The following is a 22696-nucleotide window of genomic DNA, read 5'->3' as shown; positions in this document are numbered from 1 at the left end:
TTCCCACCCACAGAAGAGGTCCAAGAGGAAGGTAGGTGAAAACACTTCTCAGCCCCGCTCTTTCCTGCAGCAGGGCTCAGAGCTGATGCTCGCCTCGTTTTGCAAGGAGGTAGAAGAAAACAAGAGGCAAGAGACGGGTGCTGTGGCAAAGGATTCCTCACCTGACAACATTTGCTTCCCTAAACTGCTGGTTTAGCAGGGTGTCTGCAGAAGTTTGGGGACTCCATTGCGGGTGCCCCATACCTACCTGTATCCATGCGGTTTTGGGGAGGCAGCAGCATGGGAAATGAGGGCACCAGCCCCTCCTGCAGGCCACAGCAGGCTCCCAGGCTGATTTTGAGCCCTGGGTGTTTGTAAGGCCTGCTGTGGGGGTCTGGCTATAAAGGTTTATATCCCATGTCCACTGGTTTCTCCTGAATAGCTTGGTAGATAATAATCAGATGGATTTTAAAACCAAAATCCATCTGGGGTAAGGTATGCTTGTAGCCATGTTGCACAGTACATATGTGATAATATGTAATATTATATATAGTATACTGTATATATTATGAGTTATAGACTATAATATATAATATTATATATAATATAAATAATAACACTGCAGAATGCAGGTGTTATTAATCATACCTATGCAGAGGCTGGCAAGCAACCCCAGCTGGCTCCCCGCATTGCGCACGGTATTTGCAGGGCACAAGAGGGGCTGGAACAGAAACCCACCCATTGCACGTGAGAGGTTTGGGCCTTGGTGCTCCGAGTATGAGGAGCCAAAGGGTGTGTCGATTCCCTTCACATTTGCAAAGTTTTCTGCTATGGGCATATTTGAAACCCCAGTAATCCTGTTTATAGTGGGGGTAGCAGCTGGCAGGTTTTTTGCAGAACACAAGTCCAGAAGGATTTACATTTCTTCTGTCTGTTCGTGCTTTGGTTGCCTGTCTCCATTTCATCTCTGTTTCCCTATTTCATCCCCCCCATGTTTTTTAGACTCCCCTGTTGTGTTCACACACCCTTTAGTCTAACACTTCTCGTTTTCCATCTCATTGCTCTTGCTCCCTGCCGCATCCCAGCTGCCGAAGTTCACGAAGCAGGTACGTGCTGTGACCTTCCTGAATCCTCCCCATCCTCCCCTTAGCACTGGGAGGAATTCGAGGGTGGTGCAAGAGAAGCAAGACGTGGTTACGTGGCGTTGCCTTTGCTTTCCACATTTCCTCCATAACCTCCTCCTTTGTAGGCTAACACATTCCTGCCTGACCAAACCTGACTGCCTGAATGCCCACTTTAAGTTGCAAATCTGCTCTGGTCCGTGTCTCCGGAAGCCAGATGCTGGACCTTCAGTTTTTCCCCCATCTGTGCTTTGGAGGAGCTGTCTGCTGCCGTAGCAAGCTCCCTTTCCGACCAGAGCAGGCAAAGCTCCGGGCACAAGGTCCTGGACATTGGCGTGGGTGCTGCACTGCTGGCACCCCAGGCTCTGCCCTCTCACTCCGTGCACAGTCTGCCATAAAGCCAATCTGCATGATGGCAGAAGGCTGTTACCATGAAACTGAACTCAGAGGAAAAGTCCAGCCTGTACCTGAGCACCCAAGCAATATGTTTTTGTCCATTCATTTCACACAGTGCAGTTATTTTCCACTCACCTACATCTCAAATTCCTGCTCCTCCTGGCCATTAGTGCATCCCTTACTGGGATTAAACTTTTCTCTCCGGCCTGATAGAGTTTTCAACCTGTGCAATATCAGCCTACGTATTAACGTGTCTCTCCCAATGTTCCTTTGCATCCTGTCCTGTGGCACCTCCCACCTAAAGAAGCTCATGAGGAAGGTATGTGAGATGACCCCTGAATCCCCATTGTTCAGAGTAAGCTCTGCTGTGGCCACGAGGTCATAAGGTAGTAAAAGAAGCAGGAGTTAAAGCCAGGCACCTCAGTGTGGAATTGCACTTGCCGCTGTGTTGGTTTTTGTACTCTCTTCCTTCATGTTCTGTTCTGATGTTTGATGTCCTGGTGATGCTACATGGCAATTGCTGCATGAAAAATTAAAAAGAAACTTCTGTAAAGTAGTTTACAGAAGGGAAATGTAAACCTCTTGCAAGGATTGAAAAGCCTCTGCTTTGAGATGGGTTGGGTCTGGCTGTGAGGCTTGTCCTGGTCCTCCATTTGGGGAGGGTCGGGCCTCCGGGCAACCTGCAGGTGTGCCCCGCTGGGTGTGCTGTTCTTACAGCAGCCTCCCCATGTGCCCACGGCTAAGGTTAAAGCCTGCTGTGTAAAGCAACAGGTGATGATTCTGTGTTTTAGCTTTGCAAATGGTTAAAGACGGCTTTCTTCATGTTCGTGCAACGGCGTTTCTAGGCTGCTGTGTCATGGTGGCAAGTGCAGCCGTGTGCCACCAGGAGGGTGCTGGCCTCAGGCTGTAAATCTGCTCCAAGCCTGGGCAGGCAGCAGCCCTGTGAGGGTGCACGCTTCATCCAAAACGGCAGCAGTGTGAGTTTAAGACAAATGCCACTGATATGGCCACTTAAATCAGTTTTATGTTCTTAATACCTCAAACTATCTGCACCCTCCCTTTCAGTAGTGCTTTCTGTATCTGTGTTCATTTTATTTCCCTGCAATATATCCTCAGACTTTTCCTCCCCGCTATTTGGTACGAGTGCAAGGTTGTTCTGATGTCTCTAACGCTCTTGTCTTCCTTTGCATTTTGCTCTGTGACTCTTCCCACCCGCCAAAGCTCATGAGGAAGGTATGTGCCGTCATTTGCAAATCCCCCTAGCTCTGTCCAGAGTGGTAATGTGCGCAGGAGTCCTGGCGGTGGCCGAAGAGGAGAGGATGTGAAAGCATCCTCTGGGCACTTGCCGAGAGCTGCTTCGCTTGGTGATGGGCTGCATCAGTTCCCACTGCTGCTCTCGATGCGGCTCCAGTTGGCCTTCCCTGCTGCATGCAGCACTTTTATTTCCCCCCGTGCTCTGATTTTCCCGGCCAGGCTGTCCGTAGGGGTACCGGTTGGTATGGGGATAATGCTCCCCAAAGTGTCTCCTCCCAGCTGGCCCCAGTGCCACATCCGTCGGCCTCCCACCCCATCACTGCATGGATACAACACCCAGTTTTGCAGAAGCGTGTGCTGACCTGGAGGTGTTTTTTTTGTTTTTTTTTTTTTTTGTTTGTTTGTTTTTTTTTTGTTTTTTTTTTTTTTTTCTGGTTTAATGTGCATTATGCAAATATGGGGATAGCAGGGTTGCAGTTCTGCTTGATTTTACAATGTGCATTAAATCCCAGATCTGGCAAGGCGGTCTGTGCGATTAGCAAAACAGTACAACATGCTTACCTGAGCATCCTCCCACCACCCAAAAACACCTTACCTTTAAACTGCCCTCCCAGCCCTTCCTTGCATGCCCAGCTAGGCTGTGACCCCATGCTCGGTCCCACGGATCGGGGAGCAGAAATGTGCTCGTGCTCTCCTTCCCATCCCCGTGCGTGCTCCACGCACCAGGGTGGAAATCCTGGCTGCTGGGGAAATCAACGCCTGCTCCCCCGAGCCTGCTGGTTTCTGCAGTGGCTGGGATTTCTATGCACATGAATAAGGACAGGTTGCCTAGGCCCTTTTCACACGTTCAAACCTGTGGACCTGATTTAAACACAAGTTATTCTTTATGTCCGCTGATGGTAGTGGTTTATAACATGAGTATACGTCATTCTCCTGCATTTCTCATCTCCCAGCACCCTCTCTCCTTTCTTTCCATGATTTTGATTGACATCCATTTTCCCCTCGACTTCTCTTTTAATCTTATTAATGTTTTTTTATCCCTTTAACCCCTCCACCCTAGCTAAAAAAAAGTGCATTTTTTGGTTTGTTTTTTTAATGATCCTCTCTTTCTTGCTCTAATTCTATTATCTTTCTTTGCATCTCCTTCCCTGCTACTTCCCTCTTAAAGAAGTCCATGAACCAGGTATGTGACTTCTGAATTCCTCTGCGTCAATCTGAAGGGTTATTGTGTGCTGGAAATACAGTTGTTTGGCAATTTCACAGTTGGGTTTTATTCTCAATTGGGACTAAGTGGAAAATTTGCAAACAAAAACCAAAACATTAAAAACAAACAAACAAACAAACAAACAAACAAAAAGAAAATGAAAGCCTTCTTTGGCAGATATTGAAATTTATTTTTATTTGGGTGAAACTAAACATTTTGATCCAACATTTTAGATTTTTTTTTTCTTTCCTCTTGGGAAGAGTTCCAACTTTTGAAATGAAAATTCATTTGGAAATAGTTCTGAAGCATTGGCTTTATGGATAACGTGGACTATATATAGTGCAACACAAGAACAAGAATTTGGAATGAGAGATTGTCACAAGGCAAAAAAAATGAGATAATTTTGCTTCAGAATGTTAATATCAATGCAAGCTTTGGTTGTGAAACTGTTTCAATTTTTTTTATTTTTTTTTTGACCAAAATCTTAGCTGAATTTACATGAGTTTTGAAATATTGAAATGTATTTGGAGCTGTGATTTTGGACACAAAACGATACCAGTAACTCTAATATTATACTCAGGAATTCGAAGATGGTGGAAGGAACTAGATAAAAATACAAAACATTAACGATAAACTGTAACTTGCAGCTTCCTTACACCTTCCATCAATAATACTTTCCTCTGCCCTGTGGTGCATAATAATGAGGATGAGCTAACTGTTGCATGAAAGATGTAATAACGTTTTTGTGAACAAATATTTCCGTGCGTGCACTGTGATGACAGCTGCTGAGTGGCCTCAGAGCCGTCCTCATGCTGAGAGTGGGAACGTTAGGATGTTTATTGTGTGGAAAAGCAGAAATCGAACTCGCAGCACCCTCTGAGCTGTGAAAATGGTTTTGTGCCATTTCGGGCAGCTTTCTTAAATCAGCCATCTCTCAGAGCCGTCCACCCCAGCTGTTCCTCTCCGCAGTCCGCAGAGGGAGACCAACCTCTTGGTTTCGAGCAGAGCAGCACTGCTCCTGCAGCAGGCAGGGATTGATTTGGTGTGACTTAATGCTTCAACACTTCAACACTGCTCGCACAGCTTCTTGCTTCCCATACTGCCCTTCCCACATTAATGATATTAATTCCTCATTACATGTGGCTACATCATCATTCCTGAGCTGGGTTTGCACGAGCTGGAGCTCCTTGCTGCCATCCCAGCTGCCCCGTATGTCTCTGCCCCCTGCATGCCTTCCAAAGTCCTGGGCGTTGGTCTCAAGCTCAGGCACACGTATCGGCTTGAAATTTGTGCAAATTAACAACGAAATCCAATTAACAGTCAAGCCATACCTACAGCCTTTCCGTGCTTTCTTTTCCCTGTAACCATCTGTCTGCAACACGAGCAAAAAGGAAGGTTTATAAAGATGTAAGCAGAAGGAGAGCCTCTCGCAGCTCTTCGTCCTGCCTTGTTATTTAGTTTCTGTGCTGTTAATGCCGTCTTTGTCTAATACATCTCGTGAGTCCCAGCCTGGTCCTGCACAAGGTCAGAGCTATTGCTGTTGTGTTTCTTCCTCTAATTCCTTTACTTTTCTTTGCTTTCCACCTAACCAAATGCACGTGTGTGACATCTAAATTCCTATGTATTAATCTGAAGTGTTCCTGTGCATAGGAATTTGAAGATGTTGAAGAAAACCAGAGTCACAAAGAATCAATCCATTCTTACAATTCCCTAAAATGTATTCTCCCTGTAGGAAACACAGATAACTATTTGTAACTGGGGTGGCACCTTGTAGGAAGCTTAGAAGAGACATTTTAGTGCCCGTGCAAGATTTTAGGGTTGTGACTACACAGCAGCTTTGGGCAGAAAGCATTCAAATTCCTTTCATCTTCCTCTCTCTGGCATCCCCTCCCTGTTTACTTCACACTCCACTGTCACTGTTCTCCTCTTCCCCTCTTATTAACGTCCCCTCCCCATAATCTAGTATGCAAATGACACCCTCTTCAGCCTGGTCTTACCAAAGTTTGAGGTGATCCCCTCCTGAATAACTTCTAATTCTCTTATCTTCCTTTCGGATGCTTTTCCCCTGACACTTCCTACTAAATGAAGCCCCCCCTCCAGGTATGTGATTTAACCTCTAAACTCCCCAGTGTCTGTCTGCTGGGACAGCCTGCATGGAGCCAAATACACGCTGACAGGAGATCATGACCAAGCTGTTAATCAGAGCTTGTGCCTCGCATGCATTTGGGGTTGTGGATTTCTCTCCTTGTTTTGCATTGTTTTAGTTTCTTCTTTGAAAATGTTACTAAAAGCCACGGAACACGTATACTATTGTGAAAGAGCAGATCAGCAGAATGCATCCTTGTGGAATGGGTTAAATCCTGTGCCGTAGTATGTGAAGGAGTATTTTTTCCTACAGCAAAAGCTTCGTTTCAAATCTTGGGGCAGAATTTGACCCATTAACTATACACAGTGAATATAAATACAGTGCAATTTTGCATTATTTTTATGCCTGCTTTGCAAAATATTCAGCAGCGTGTGTACGGCTGAAAAGCAAAATCTGTCCCTCAAATCTGCACTGCTAATCGATTCTTGCTTTGCCAAAACCAGAAGAATGAAATGCAGGCCTGCACAGACTTTTAATCAACATTTTCTTCCTCTGAAGTAATCCATTTGTAAATCTACATTGCAAATGGATGTGAAGACGAGCAATAGATTTATACAGACATCCAGATTGTCTTCAAGGAAGAAAATGCCACGAGCCATAGATCCAGAAAAGAGAACCGAGCTTCTCTAGAAGTTAGCTGCTGCTGCTGCTGAGTTACAGCAGGTATTTCAGGAGGTTTCCAGACCACATCACGTTTATCTCAAATGGCTGGAATGCTGCTGTAGTAAAGGATGGATCCAATGCTTTGAGAGTGCTGACGATGTTCATGTGCATATTTCAAATCGAGGTAGACCTTGGCACATTGTGCTGCCAAGTTGTGCTTTATGCATATAATGCTCCTAAGCTGTTTTATGTATTTATTTATTTATTTAACCATTGCACTATTATCATGAAGCTGCCTGTTTCACCCGACTGAATTCCAATCCCACCCTGTGACTTCTGTTTATATGCTGTTTCAAATGTAATCGATTTATTTCATCTCAGGTTTACTTCTCAACCTCGTTCCCCTCTCCCTTTTTCCTCTCTACCCCTCCTCCCCTTTGGCTCGAAAGCTCTCTTGCTGTGTGAAATAACAGGTTTCTCGTTCTCATTCTCTTATTTTCCATCGCACCTTGTTCCATGACACTTCACACCTGAAGTTCATGAGCCAGGTATGTGATATGACTTCTGATTTACTGTGTGTAGTTGCAACATGAGTGTGCGCGTGTTGAACAGGAGTCCTGGGTTGGTAGAAGAGAACAAAACAAGAGAAACAAATATTAACCACAATGATCAATTGCAGCCCTCTTCTCCTTTAATCTCCATGCTTACTACTACTTTAACCTTACAGCACCTTTAACTCCCTACAGCCTCTCCAGATACCTCTTCTCCTTGCCTTAATTCACTAATTCCTTTATTTTTCCCCCCCTTCACGCATTCCCTGGTCTCTTCCTCAGGCTTCCAAGAGCTTTAAATATCTGTTCTTTTTTCTTCTTCTTCCTATCTCCTGTCTTTCCATCGCTGCTCACACCTCGACACCTGCAGAAGAAGCCCCTGAAGAAGGTACGTGGTGCCTCTAAAGACCCTCACCCTTCTTCTCTTTCAGTGCTGGGGAACCCGTGTTAAAAACACCGACCTTTTTCAAGAGCACAGATAGCACGGGAGGGAAATGGCCTCTCTGGACGGCTTTGGGTGAACATGGAGAAAAGGGTTGTCTGCTAGCCAAATCAAACCTCCAAAATGCACGGGAGCTTCATGAAACAGGCAGGGCACTGCAGATGCTGCAGGTCTCAGCCTCACTGCAGTGCCCTCAGGCTTTTTGTTGTTTGAAGCTTGTGGGTCAGTACGTCCCTTGGGATATATGGTGGTCCTGACTAGATAACAGCCCACAACGTGTGGTTGAGAAGGGCTCAGAACTCCTTCTGTTGTGTGTTCTAGGCTGTTTTCAGAAAGGGCTGACGTAGTTTGTTGTCGTGGACAGACAGAAGTGAGCGACAAAGAGAGAGAAGTGAGAGTCCCTAGCTGATGGCCTAGGGACCTGAATGCTTTGTTCCCACGCACATGAGAGTTTTGCTCTTTGGATACACAAGTCCAGACAGTTTGGGGTTTGGTTATGAGGCTGAATCTGCATCTATTGCTTTGTCCTTAGTTCCACATAACTAAAGCTGCAGCTTTCATAGCAGACGTTCAGGAAAGTCTTCGGAAGGATGGTTAATTTTTATCATGTTCTCATAAAACCTGCTATTGACTCCTTACAGGATGACTTTAGTGATCAGAACTGCAAACTGCAGAATCAGCTAGAAAATCAAAACTTTTGTCAGGTACAAAGCTGAGTTTGGCTTATAACTTGATATGCCCATGTGTGCTGGGCAATGTGGGATGGTGTAAATTATAGGACACACCTTTACGTGCTGCAAACTGGTAGACCTGTAATTCAGCTCTGGACCTACCCAAATTTCATGATTTTGATAGTTCATGATCTGGCATTTTTGTATCAGGATGTTACACTGTTTTAAGTCCACTTGTTTCCAGCTAAAACTTCACAGCTGGCAAATGTACTGCCTCTTATCACTCCTTCATATTGTTGTGTTGCTGTTGTAAGGAGCTAGACACCCTTCTCTTTATGTTCCTCCCCATTATCCCATCTCCAGAGAGCCCCAGGTTCCCAGCGTAGCGGGGAGGGAGTGAGGAGAGTTGCTCTCAGGACAACAGCTCTGGTTGTGTATTGACTACTGTGCTTCTTTTCTTTTGCTTTCATCCTTCAACCTACAGCTGATGAAGAAGGCGGATACTACGATGGTAGCTCGGTGTTGTCGTAGGACAACAGAGTCATCTTTCTAACATCTCACTCTTTTTCTTCGTTTGTTTGTTTTTGCTCCTCACCTCATTTTAAACTCAGGAACTGGGCCAAAACATCTCTGCCGCAAAGAATCGCTCACTGTGTATATCCAGTCACTCCCGGGGGGATCCCTGTCATGTTGAGAAGCCTACACATCCCCACTAGGAGGGCAGATTGTGAAAACCCAGCTCTAGAAGCTTGTTCTTCTTTTTTTGTAGATAGATCCTGTTGTATCATACCTTTCATTAGCAAAATGTCCCTATCCAAATAACCAGGAAAGTCTCTCAAATCCCAGAGGCATGATTAAAAACAGAAGCTGGGCACTGTGTGGACATGCCTTTCCCACCCAGCCTGGAAAGTCATGCTCTCCAGGCTTGAATTTGCAGATATTTAAACTTCTGCTCCAGTCATGCACTTAAAATTGGGCTTAACATGGAGCATCTGAATAAATTTATTCAGACTGATGTGTCGTAATTTTTACATTTTGCTTAAAAGAGTGTGCTCTTCAACACTGGGTCAAATAGGCCCTGGAACACATGGGTGGGAACAAGACTTGTGGAAGGACCGAATCTAAATGTACATGGGGTCAGTTTTGCTCTGGTGTGTGGGCAGATAAATTACTGTCCCTGGGCCAAATCCAAAATCATTTTCAAGGTATAGAAAGCTCTCGTGGACTTTGAAGGCTTTGAGGTAGCTCAGTTGTGTTCAGATGACCCCAACCCCTAGAACACCTGGCCAGCTGTTTCCAAAGACAAAGCCCAACACCCCTTGAAACTACCTTGCTTTTTCTGTATTTTCAGGCTTTTTTTTTTTTTTTGTTTTTGTTTTCTTTTTCAGTTTTAGGGAAATCCTCTGAGGACCTTTCAGAGACCCTGATGCAATTTTCACTTCAGAATGGGATCTTTCCCTCTCTTTCTTTCTCTTGTTTTTCTCTTTCTTTCCTTTTATTTTTTTCAATAGTGTATTGATTTTCAAGGACAGACTGTGAGTTAGAGAAGCTGCTTGTCAGAAGTGGGATGGAGGAGGAGGGTGTTTAGGGATTTCTGGATGAAGCAAAGGCAGGTCAGATGGATTCACAGAAAGGGGAGCATTTGCGGGAATGTCTCACAGACTGGGCAGGAGAAGTGGGTATATTTTTGGTGGTGTGTGTTCTCCAGGAGCCAACCCTTTCGGAAACCAGAAACTAAGAGACTCTCTCTAATTGCCATGTCAGTGAACTTGGATTTCCAGTGGTTCTTGCCTTGTTTTGGCAGGGTTGTATGTGGGGATTTTGTCACAGCCCCATGCTTCATGGGCAGAATGCGCAGAATATCAGTCAAAATCCACCAACAAGAGCAGGAATTTGCTACAACAATTCCTATGCGTCAACAAATTTTGGCCCAGTTCCTTGACTAAGTGTCTTGAAAGATGGGGCATCTCAAAACAAATCACATCCCTGGGCTCCTTTTGGTGCATACAGTATGGACCATGCTGGATCATGCACTGCAAAGGACAGGTTTATTACTCTTCCTTTTTTTTTAATAAATGCTTCTGTTTCTTTGTTATCCTCTTTTCTGGTTTTCTGGAGGTACCTGTAAATATCATAGCTACAATTTCTTTTTCTCAAGAAAACTAACTAATCTTAATTTTATTTTGGCAATTGTTTGTTGGTTTAATTATGTGTAAAATGCTGATTTGTTAGCGGCTGAAGCCAACTTCACCCAGTCATTGTCAGACAGGTGTCAATCCTGGCAGCCAAGGTCAACAAACAAAATCCGTCATTTCCTGTGTTCTTTTTCTCTCTGTGAAGTGTTACTAATTGACAGCTTTAAGTTAAACAGGAGTGTTTCTGAAAATTATCTGGGTATGGCGTGAGGGAAGGGAATCCTGTGTGAATAACATCCCTGGTAGACTGGTTAATCGTGACTACTTTTCCTCTTTCCAGATCTAAAACAAAACAATTCAACTTATATTTTAAGAAGCTCACTGGTTATTTTGAAAAGCAAAACAATTAAAAAAATAACCAGAGAAATATAGAAGTGCATTTTTGCCTAATAGTATTTTTCTTCAGGAGCGATTCATGGTTTCCTTTATATGAGTGCTCTAAAACACTTTTCTAATTACTTGCTGTTTATTTTATTAGCATTACTTTGGCATTTAGAGGCCTCAGCTGAGATATGTTTTGGTAGGCAGTGGTCTTGCAGTAAATGAGGAAAGTGTCTACTTCCAAAATTTCATTACTGAAATTGATATGGGAAAGTGTGAGACAAAGGAAAGCTTGGTTTCTGATCTCTTTTATTCAACTCTCCCATCTTTTCTCTTAATTATTCCAGTTGCCTATTTCCAGTCATCTCCTCCAGTTTTGATTATCCAACATCCTTGCAAGCATCTCCCCTAAATATTTTTCAGTTCCAGTTTTTCTGTTTATTCCCTTATAATATTTGATTTTATTTTATTCTACTCTGTTCCACTCGCTATTCCCAATTTCCTCCATCAGTCCCAAAATAGATGGATGCAAATAAGCACTTGAAAAAATCTAATAGCATTCTGTATCATGATATGGATAACCAGGCTCATGCAGCCGCTCCTGAGGGAGGCTGGTTTTAATTTTCCTTTACTAAGCTGCCTGTTTTTACCAGATTCAATAGGCTGTGAGCTTTTTATTTCAGTTCCTCCCACTGAACCAACACAGGGAGAGTCTTGTACAGCAAAATCCAGCATCTCTGAAAGTTCAAACGTAGCGTGTGGTTATGAAAGTCGACCTGAGTCCCTGTGAGACGGGGCCAGAATAAACACGTAGGTTTAATTCACTTCTGTTTGTGAGACCGACAGTGCTGAACTTAGCGGCATTACACTAGGGCTAACAGCTGAAGTTCAAAAAGCAGAGCAGGGAGGGGGACTGATCGCAAGCACAAATGTTAAGCAAGTAGCTCATAGGGCAGCACATTTCTGAGAGCCATGGAAAGGTCACTTGTGGCAGGGGGACACCTCTGACTGCCGCCGGGCCCAGAGCTGGCAGCCCGTGATGGTTTAGTCTTCCTACCAGGCCATTATACCTTTCCTGGAGATGCGGAGAGCATCACGATTAACATTTACAGGAATTTGACATGTACCTCAGCAGGAGAGGATGCTCACTAAGAGAGGACTGTCTTGGCAGGCTGGGTTTGAGGGCCACCACACCGTACGGAAGAAACATCCTCCCTGTGGCACCAAGATATCTCAGGGTTACGTGCCCTAAGCTATCTTACGAGCCAGTGGGCATAGAGAAAATGTGTGGCATCAGGCTTTTTCCCTCCTGGCCCCCAAGTGAGGCACTTAAGCCAAACCTATTTATCGTTGACGCCACTCTGAATTCAGGTTAACTTCAGCGAGGGAAGTGCTGATTGAAAAAGGCAATGTTTTCTTCCACCCTCCAGCCCAGCTGTCCTCCTTGGAGCTTTGGTCAGGACGGTTTGAGAAAAATAATTCAGCATTTACATGAAACCATTGCCTACCAGATGCTACGTTTGGGATTTTTATACAATCTCTTGATTCTTTTCTGCCTAATTCTGTTTTAAGGGTAAAAAAGACATTCTCTCCTAGCAGAAAGGGTTGTGTGAGTGTGTGTGTTTCTTTTGGAAGTATGTGCGATTTAACCAGTTTCTTTGGGATGTTTCCCCTAAGATTGAATTTCCCTTCCCTCCTTTTACTTTAGCAGCTGGCATGATCTCTGTTGTTCTAACTGTTCTCCCTCTTTTTCCCTTCCTGTTTTGCTCCATGCTTCCAAATACAGAGGAGAAGCCCAGAATAAAGTAAGTATGAAAGGCAGGGGGTTTCAGAACCCTGGGATCGTTTTTATCAGATCTAGCAGAAGCACGTACAGTTTCTGTTAGGCAAATGGCCATTAACCTTTGTGCAACCCTCCCTCGTGCAACATCCAGGCGTTCCTGCATGCCTTTCCAGGCTGTCTGCTCCTGCCAGAGGACGCCTTAGCAGTAGTTACTGGCCAGGGTCTTAAGATCAATTCCTGATGGAGTTGATGAAATTGTCCAAGTCTCACAGCTTTGTATGGAAAGGAGGTGGCTCTGCAGTAAATTCTTTGTGAGAGCCCATGGCTGGGAAGCTGCCCATCCATCCAGGGCTGTGGACAACAGGAAGGATGGCAAATGTTGGGCAGGGCTGGCTAGAGCTTAACGGAGGTTTCCTAAGGACCTTCCTTTCCCACTGCCCTAAATGCCCAGAACTAAGCATGCAGCACTGCACCGACAGCCTTGGGGGCCACCATGTACCTGTGTGGAAGGGAATGACCACAGATTTTGGGAATGGAAAGGGTTTTTAGGGGCATCTCCCCGTCCTGCACAACCTTCCATGAAGTTCACAGGTCCCTAGTGCTTTCTGGAGTAGTTTTCAGTTGACTTGCTGATTCACACCTCTGCATCTCCATTAACATTTCTCCTTGTCAGCATCATTCCCAAGGGCAGATCAGTTCAGAACCTGCTCTTTAAAAAGCTGACTACTTTTTAACAAGAAAATTCTTTTTTTTTTTTTTTTTTCCTTGTCTCTCTGCAGACTAACTGCTCCTAAAATACCCGAGGGTGAGAAAGTAGATTTTGATGTAAGTATTCCTGAGGCTGTGTGTGTTTGTCTGTCCATACCTGTCATACACATGTGGAAACCCACATAACTCCTCCTGTATTAGACATAGCTGAGGACAAAGCCAAGGACAGAAAGATGGCTGCTTTGCTGCCTGTTTTCAGTGAAAGGCTACCCTCTGCTTCCTGAAGCCCTCTGGATATATTTGTTAATAGGATCAAGCTAAAATACTATTTATTTATTTATTTATTTATTTTTCCCTCCTCAAATCTTTGAAGCTAACACATGAAAAACAGAGAAAGAGTTTTAGGAGCTCTCATATCCCCTGTCCCACTACTGTAAATGGTTTGAGACTTACAGGGCAGATTGAAATAAAGCAGGTCTATGCTTAGCTGTTGCTGAGAAACTCTACCTGAAATGACAACAAAAGTTAACAATAAACAGAGATCCAAATGATTTTATAGGAAGCTGATAGAAAAATGAAGAACTTCTGGTGTCAAAAGTCTCCGCAGAAATGTCTGTTGTACCCAAAATGCAGGGATGTTTTCTCAGTAAGATTCATATCCCAGCCCTCAAGCTGAGCTCTGTACCTACAAAGAGGAGGCAGCTAAGCAAAGCCAGGGATAAAATTCAGTGTAGGGAAATAGAAGATGTGGATCCTGCTCCCTGCTGGTCTCCTGACTGTCACTTGGATGAGTCTCTGTCTCTGACCTGCACCAAGAGCCACTTAAGCTAATCCATGGATAACCACAGACACTTCCTGCCTTTGTTTCTGTGCATGAAGGTGGGGTGCTGGGAGTCTCCAGGGCACAGTCCTGGAGCAATATGGGCTTGCCTAAAGCTTTCTCCTGTTCTTCTAGGACATCCAAAAGAAAAGGCAGAACAAAGATCTGATTGAACTGCAGGCCTTGATCGACAGCCACTTTGAAGCCAGGAGAAAGGAAGAGGAAGAGCTGGTTGCCCTCAAGGAGAGAATTGTGAGTTCTTGTACTGCTTGTTCACTGTGCTAGACTGAGAGATCTGGATGAGAAGTTGAATCCATTCATCCAGTCACTTCGGTAGAAAACTGAGTTGTCATGCATAGAAATGATAGTTCATGCCATCCCTAAATGGTTTCTTCCCACCTCTGCCCCCTCTCTCTGCCCAGTTTTACAGCTGGGAATTGCAGGTTAGCCCCATCCTCCATGTCCTGGCAGGGGAGCAAGTGGCTCACTCCCTGCATACCAAAACTCTCGGTGCTGGTGGGGTAATATGGGAGGTAGATGAAGCCACAGTGATGGCTCCATGCCTCTGTCACCACTTCTTGCAGGAGAAGCGCAGAGCTGAAAGAGCAGAGCAACAGAGAATCCGGGCTGAGAAGGAGAAGGAGCGTCAGGCGAGGCTTGCGGTAAGTGTCTTTGTGTTTGTCTCTTTGACTCAGCATCACACTGGAGGAGATCTGATGCTGAGATCTGCATCTCAGAGAAGAAATGACCACCCTCTTAAAGCAAGGGTGGGACATGGGAGTTGCCAGTTCCCCTCAACACCTTATCCGATCACGTTCCCTGCTGTGACTCTGGTTGCTGGAGGAGCTGTGGGTCTCCCCTCGAGTAACGTGTTTCTGTGTGCTGCACTCCACAGGAGGAAAAGGCACGCAGAGAGGAGGAAGATGCCAAGAGAAAGGCTGAGGATGATCTCAAGAAGAAGAAGGCTCTGTCCTCCATGGGTGCCACATACAGCAGCTATCTGGCAAAGGTAAAAAGCATGGATCAGTGGAAGAAATATGAAAGCGCTAAACCACCGTGTTGACAGGGGACTGTCTTACAAGTCAAGAAAAAAGCTTGACTTTCCTTCTTCTGGATCCCTAGTGGCTTGTCTTATATTCTCCATCACTGAATTTACTTCATTCAGCCTGAATGCAGTCTGACATTAATTATGTTCTGAGAACAGGCTGACCAGAAGAGAGGGAAGAAGCAAACAGCTAGAGAGACGAAGAAGAAGGTCCTGGCTGAGAGGCGCAAGCCCTTGAACATCGATCACCTGAATGAAGACAAGCTGAGGTAACATGCCTAAACGCACTCACTGTAATGTAATCCACTGAAATTTGCTCTTACTGTCCTGGGGTTTTCTCTAGTGAAAGAACGAGGGAGAGGAGGGGGCCTTCCTTGAAATTCATCAAGCGACAACATTAAGTTCTGCCTTTCCTTGATCTGGAGAACAGAGGGAAATGGGATGGGGTATTATTGAAATGGCTTGGTAGCCATCTAGCCATGCTGTTGGTATAGCTCCATTAGCCTCTCCTTCTAATTAAGATAAGCCATCTACTGGACTAGGTACAAACTCTAAACCCAGCTCTGAGATAGCTGAACAAACCCTCAGACTGGGATCTGTATTACAACAGCATTCCCATGGTGAGTTAGAGCTGCTAAGGTACTGGTACGGATATCCACTGAGGCTGAAGGCTTGGGGGCCAAGTGATCTGGTGCAGAGCAGTCTTCAGATGACAGCCTGGACTCTACACCCTGGAGTTTACATGTGACTGAAGGACCAGGCTGGCTCACCTTGTCCCTGGAATGGATGAGATTACACAATGGCAGCTGCTCTGCTCATCTCTGGGGCATTCAGCCTTTATTCCTTCTCATCTAATTCCCCTGGACTCTTCCTTTCATTAAGAATTAGGGGGAAAATTAAATCTGTCAGAAATACATTAGTGCGTGGTACACGCAAGAGTGCAAGGCTAAAAGGTTCTCAGGTGAGAAGGTGAGAAACGTGCCCTTGACTAGCTTTCAGAGGTCAGTAGCTTTCAGAGGACAGAAGAGGTTTGCAGGATAACATGTGAACTGCACTGAATAAAATGCAAAAAGTGACGTGAAAACTAGAAAATACAGGATGTGATGTGTTTCTCCTATTGCCTTCTCCCCATAAACACACAGGGACAAGGCTAAGGAACTGTGGGACTGGTTATACCAGCTGGAGACTGAAAAGTATGACTTTACAGAGCAGATCAAGAGGAAAAAATATGAGGTGAGTTAAAAAGCCATTTTTCTAGTGGCACTAGGTCCAAAATGTAAGAATCTCTGAGATTGTTCTGGCAAAAGCCATGCAATGGCAATAAGATTTGGTTCTCAAGCGCACCTTTTGGAATATTTAAGCAGAAGGCACCTGGAACTACAGTTCCCCTAATGTACTTGGTCTGGATTTCACGTTTTAGGCTGAAATTGTATAGACCACTCTCAAGGCTTTCAGTCCTTCATAGAAAGCCAATCCTTATGGAAAATGAACCCACTCAAACACTTCTTGCTCATTCTTGTTTATCTGTAGGTAACCGTGTTACAAAAAAAAAAAAAAAAAAAAAAAATCACACTCTCAATTCGTTCATCTCCATTGCAAAGTAATATTTTTAAACCTATCTTCAACTTCACATTTGAACGTTTTAAGTTTTATTCCTGTCCCAGACAGATTCCCTGTGGACTGAGCTCTCTGGAGTTACTGAAACCTGTCTCCAGACAGGAGCACCTGACTGCAGTGTCATAGGGTAACACAAAGTGGATGGCTTTCCTTCACAGTCACAGTCTGCAATCCTCTACACCAGGTTCCAGTGGCTGAGAAATCCTACTGGATCTCTCTCCGTCTTACTCTCCTTTCAATTCCCAATCCCACAGACACACTGACAGGGAATGAGCAACACCAACGTAACTATCTCAATCTCTCTTAGATTTTAACAATGCGTTGCAGGCTGCAGGAGCTTTCCAAGTTGTAAGTACAATGAACTTGCCTGTGTAACAGCAGCAGCAAAGGCTACCAAATGCATGAGCCTGCCGCATGGTCAGAGGCCAGGTGCCAGAAAGAAACTGGCACTTGGCTCCAAGTGCAGAGGGAAAAGAGAAAATGAATCTTGTACGTCTCCCTTCACTTCCTTTTTCTCTCCCTTTCTGTTCTTTGAAAAGAGATGAAGTGATTTAGGAGAAGAGTCAGGGTCCAACAGGGATGCAGGTAAAGAAATGCAACCCACGCAGGCCACCACTGAAAATAATTCTCTATCCAAATGTCCGGTTGTATTTGCATAGGAGAGCCACCCTGATGCACCTGAGATACATGCAGAAGCTTAGGGATGCACAAGTAGCATCTTGGGCTCCAAGAAAAGAATAATATGGGGTGTGGAAGATTCTCCACCTTGTGGCCACATGCTAACTCAGACCTAAAATACTGGAGAAGGCTAGTTTAAGGATAACATGAGGCACAGCAGGAATTAAGGCAGTGGCAGGGGAGACATACATGCTGTGGCATGAGGCCTCTATAAAGACAAAGAGATTGGTGGCTGATGAAGAGAATCAAGGACACAAAGTGCAAAGAATTGCAACGTAGAAGGAAAATGCACAGCTGAGATGTGAGAAGAAAAATTGGAGAACAAAGGGAAGATGACAGCAGGAAAGGAAAGTGAGGGGAAAGGTAAGTGCAAGCAGCAAAGGGAATGAAGGAGACAAGCAAGGACACAAGGGAGAGACAAAGGAAGGAATTGGGACACGCAGGAATGGAGCTGTTCTTCAGCTCTAGTGTCTGCTGCTCTTTGGTGCTTCCTTGAAGAGTGTGTTATGGTCACTATGGCAAGGTTGTCAGTGAAGGTAAGTCTTAGTCTCTGGGTCAAGCTGAAGACACAGCTGGTTCTCCTCCACACCTGGGAAAAATACTGAGTTGCAATAAACAATTTAAAACTGCTGCAGCAGATAAAACTTCCACGAGTAAGTACAAAAGCAACCGATCTGCTGATCTTTCCTCCTTGTGTTGTCTTGTTCCTGCTAATGTTTCAGTCTCTCGTTTCTGTTTGCCATGGAAAGACATGAGATAGGAAATACCAACTGTTGGGCCAGCCTGGGTGTATGACTTTTTTTTTCTCATTTCGCATGTGGGGAATGTCAAATGCCACTTAAAATATTGAAATGTTGGGTCATCAGTTCTTGGACATGCAGAGGCAGTGGAGAATTTTGAATTACACCAACAGCAGAAGCAAAGCATACGTTCTGGCAAGTGCATTTTCTCACCCAAGGAAAACTAGGTAGAACCTAGGTAGAGCCTTCACTTGGATACAAACAAGAAGGTGAAGGGAAAAAGAACCCTACTTCTTCGGGGCTTGTCTGCTATCTGGAAGTCCTGGGATTTCAGGAGGGAGTCCAGGGCTATGGGTCAGGATTGAGATGCTAAGTCAGGCCACAATATGCAGTGAAAGGTAGGTGTTTGCTTTTCCATGCTTCAGGTTGAAAGCTACAGTTTATCCATGGTAAGCCACATCTTTGCTTCATCTTGTCAGGAGCATAGTGGCTGGAAGTCACCACCAGAGCTTGAGAAGATGTTCAGAGCCCCCACTCCAACCTTTTCCTCTGTGGTTGCTGAAGCTCTCCTTGAATATTGCCATCTTCAGCCCCTTTAAAAGTCTTCCTCTCTTATTAGATGAGTGGCTAGGAAGATGGTGACTGCTGCAAGCTCCTCACCTCCTGCTCTGACAGCCAACAAAGGCACTCTGGCAAAATGTGTGACCTGCATTCTTGAGGTCCCCATCCAAAGTCCACCGAAGCTCTTTAAGCTTACACTTTTCCTAATGTGTAGTAGGGGAAAAGTAAGATGAGGTCAATGCATATGGGGAGATGAGGCCATCCAACAGCTTTCCAGCTGGCCAAGGTGAGAGTCATTTGAGTTCACTTGTCTGCAGTTTGACATGTGAGTTCACAATAAATTAATTCATATGGATTGGGATTCTACTAATAAGGGTTATAAAATTCTAGCTCATCTTTCCCTTGAAATGTGAAATTAGTTCGAAGATTTATTGCCAAGGAGCAACATTTTTCTCCTTCAAGCAAGGGTGAGCTTTTATTTCAAAGGAAGTATAAATTCCTATCGCAGGCACCTGTTTCCAGCTGTTCAGCAGGTAAAACTCTTCTCTCAGTGAGGGAACAAGGTTTCTTTATCTCTAAAAACCCTGGTCATGTATGTTGTTTTCAGATTGTCACCCTCAGGAACCGGATTGATCAGGCTCAGAAACAGTAAGTACCCATATCCCCTCCTAGCTCCTGGCTGGGGATATCTTCTCAGTGTTCAAAGTAGTCACTTCAGCCTCAACACCAACATTTTCTTGCTGCAATGAAATGAGGCTAAAGATAGAAGGGTAACTCCCATCCTGCCTCATGTTGAGAAAATGAAGGGGAAAATGAAGTGAACATAACAGCTAGTAAAGAAAAATTGTGTTTCTTCACACCATGTCTGCAAAATCTCCATCTGCTAATTGCTGGGGTTTTCAAACACCTGACTGAGGTGCTTTGAAAACACAAGGGGAGACAACCCTTGTTTATGAAGGGTAAACAAGTGGTTGCTGAGAATGGTGTGTAACAAGACTAACATCATGTTGTGAGTTCTTTCCACTCATCTCTCTTCTCCCACTTTCCTTCTCCATATGACTTCTATTTAATTAGTTTTTTTTCCAAGTCTTATATCTTTTACTATTCCACATCTTTGCAGTGAACTTGGGTGGTGTCATGGTTTGTATGGGTGTTGCTGCGCTTTTGAGGGGCACTGCCACACCACCCACAACAAGCTGTACCATTAATGCATATTTGTTCCCCCAAAAGACATGGCGCAGTCTTAGTGCAATAGGAGAACATTTGAAAAGGTTGCACTGGGAAGCCCGCAGCTCATGAGATTTCTGCGTATTTGCATTTCTATCCAAAACAGACTGTAGCATTCCAAAGCAACGTCTGCTGATGTGTTATACAAGGATCAAGTGATCCTTTTGCTTCACACTGTTATTAAGTCTCCTTAAGCACATTCTAAAGGTTAGGCATAACATCAAACATCACAGGCGTTTGTGGAGATAAAAGGACTCTGCCTTCGTTTGAGGAGCTATACAGTTCCTCTACTGGATTTCGAACTTGTGGGAAGTCTGCCAAAAAGGGACACTGAGGTGAATTTTAAATAAGCGGAAAACATTCGACCATCTCTAATGCAAAGGGTCAATTTTTCAAATAGATCAAGTCTAACTTGGTCAAAAGGTAAAGTATCCACTATGTGTACGTCTGTGTCACTGTGTTACATCCTCGCATAAACACGGCTAGTGCTCTTGAACAAATGGGGCAGCACTACAAAACCCTCCCCAGATGTGTCTTCGTCATCTTTCTCTGCTCTCTGGAGGAATCAGTGGTTCCAAAGCAGGCCTCCTTGTTGATGGCAAGGCCCCAACATGTCATGCCTGTCCCCCCAACCCCATGCTCTTCTGTGTCAAAGACATGCCTGCAGTTTGCATGCGCTGTTGTTCAAGAAGCAGCCTCTTCATCCTATGTGTGAGATGGAAGGGTTTGGTGGTGTGCTGTGCCAAGGTTTTACCTATGGGAGCCAGTTCAGAATCTAACCTGACTAACTTCACGCCTGGCCCCTCTCTGGCTCCAGGCGTGCCAGTTTCTCAGACAGAAGGTAAGTGGCTTGCATGCAGGATTGCCCTTCTGTGTGCAAGAAGATACTGTTTGGAGAAAGTTTGCTTTGCGTGGGGACTATAGCTGGACTGCTCCCACACATGCTATAAGCAGGATGGGAATACTGATGTGAGGGGTGACCTAAAAAGTCCGCACAGTTTTGGTGACTCTTGCTCTCATGACGCAAGGAAGTAGTCACTCTGGCTGTGCTAGAGCAAAGCAGTTCTTAGTTGTATATAAATTACTGTTCAGCGTTTTGTCCCCACATCCACTTTTTTGACTAGGGCATCTAGGGGACTTGACTAAAGCTCTCTGATGAGGAGGAAGTTTTCTCCAGAAACAGATCTAAATCCTAAAATCCAGATCAGAGCAAATTTGAATTCCGGAAACATCAAATCTGTGCTTGGATAGGTTTGTCACTTAGTTTTGAGATCACACAGACTTGTGTCCTATTAATGCAGGAATCTGGAAGGGTCCACCTTTCAGGAATGCACATCCTAGCCTTTCGCTAAGAGCCTGAGGTGGAACCTCTTTCTACAACATCTGCAATGTTTTTCTCAGGATGTGCTCTATAATGGATGTGCCCAACATGTGAAAAGTAAAAGCTTGATGCTAAGATGAGAGTCAGAAATGAGTAGTGGTCACAGTGGACCAATTCTTTCACACTGACATGTTTTTCTTTCATTTTGTATTGTAGCAGCAAGAAGGCAGGAGCCAAGGGGAAGGTTGGTGGGCGCTGGAAGTAAAGAACCAGGCAGGATGGCCCCTAGAGACGTGCCGAAACACTGCTGGTCTCCTCTTTCTTCCTTCACAAACCACTTGTGTTCCCGTGCCTCAGCGATAACAAAAATTGCAACATCAGCCTGGGTTGGCTATTGCTGCTGCTTTTCTTCCTTTTCTTCCTGGAGGGGTCTGGTGGCTTCCTCAGCCAAAAGGAAGCAAGTTCCCTGTGGAACTGAGGTGACTCCTTGCTGGCATCTTCAATTCCTGCTGAGCGTGTCCTTTACCCTCCTGATACCAGCCCTATGCTGTCCTGTAGATTGCTGTGTACAAATCTCTGGATTTTGTAAATAAAGCGCAACCAGTACCTACTTCAATGACAGCTTTCTGGAATGGTGTTTTGAAATTTTTTTTTTAAATGGCATTTGGGAGTTGGACCTTAGCTATCCTTATTTAATATTTAATGCAGCCCTACAAGTGGAAATGAGGTTTGGCATCATTAACAAAAAAACAGGACTGGAGGCCAGTTTTACAGGCCCCATACAGGCAAATAAGGAAAGCCAACTCTGTTCTGGGGGATCTCATAATCTGTGGGACAGTCTGGATGCCAAAAGTACTTGAAACAAACTTAGAAGTTCGAGTGATGAATGGAATCAAAGAATTGGGTGTAAAGGAATGAATTCACAGGTGGCATAGTTTTCAGTATGCAACATTTCTTAAAAGCAGATGTTACAGCACAACACAGAGCACCGTTAATTCAAATATTACACTAAAATGTTTATTGAAACACCTAACCTACATATAGTATTAAAATCCAATGCGAAGCCTGAATTACTGTTATTTCTATGTAGATGTCAAATGGGGCCAGGGACACAAAATGGCTGCCACCAAACTCAGGCTGTGAGCTGTTGGTTGCATGGGGTCTGCTGTTCACTTTGCTGACCTTAGAAGCCCCTGGTTGGAAAGAAGCCTACTGGAGGCTTCCCATCAGGCTTCCTACCAAACTTCTGGCCTTCCCTGGTGCCAGCTTACACACTCTGGTTCACCAGTCAATGAGGAAAAGAAAATCATGGT

The 22696-nt window shown here is 44.6% G+C and overlaps 1 protein-coding gene across 1 annotated transcript; it reads left to right on the top strand.

The window, feature by feature from the left end:
* Positions 1-19: 19 nt before the first annotated feature.
* On the top strand, positions 20-21999 carry TNNT3 (troponin T3, fast skeletal type). The gene is made up of 9 exons (XM_080596100.1): positions 20-96; positions 13446-13491; positions 14330-14446; positions 14779-14856; positions 15090-15203; positions 15399-15508; positions 16382-16472; positions 19443-19483; positions 21600-21999. Exons 1-9 carry the CDS (start codon positions 86-88, stop codon positions 21646-21648), a joined length of 657 nt encoding a protein of 218 aa, XP_080452226.1. The 5' UTR covers positions 20-85; the 3' UTR covers positions 21649-21999.
* The last annotated feature ends 697 nt before the right edge of the window (positions 22000-22696 follow it).

This window comes from Anser brachyrhynchus, assembly GCF_964034855.1.
Source record: "Anser brachyrhynchus genome assembly, chromosome: 5".
In the NCBI taxonomy this organism is placed as follows: domain Eukaryota; kingdom Metazoa; phylum Chordata; class Aves; order Anseriformes; family Anatidae; genus Anser; species Anser brachyrhynchus.
Note: the sequence above shows the minus strand (reverse complement) of the source record. Positions and strands in the feature narration are given on the sequence as shown.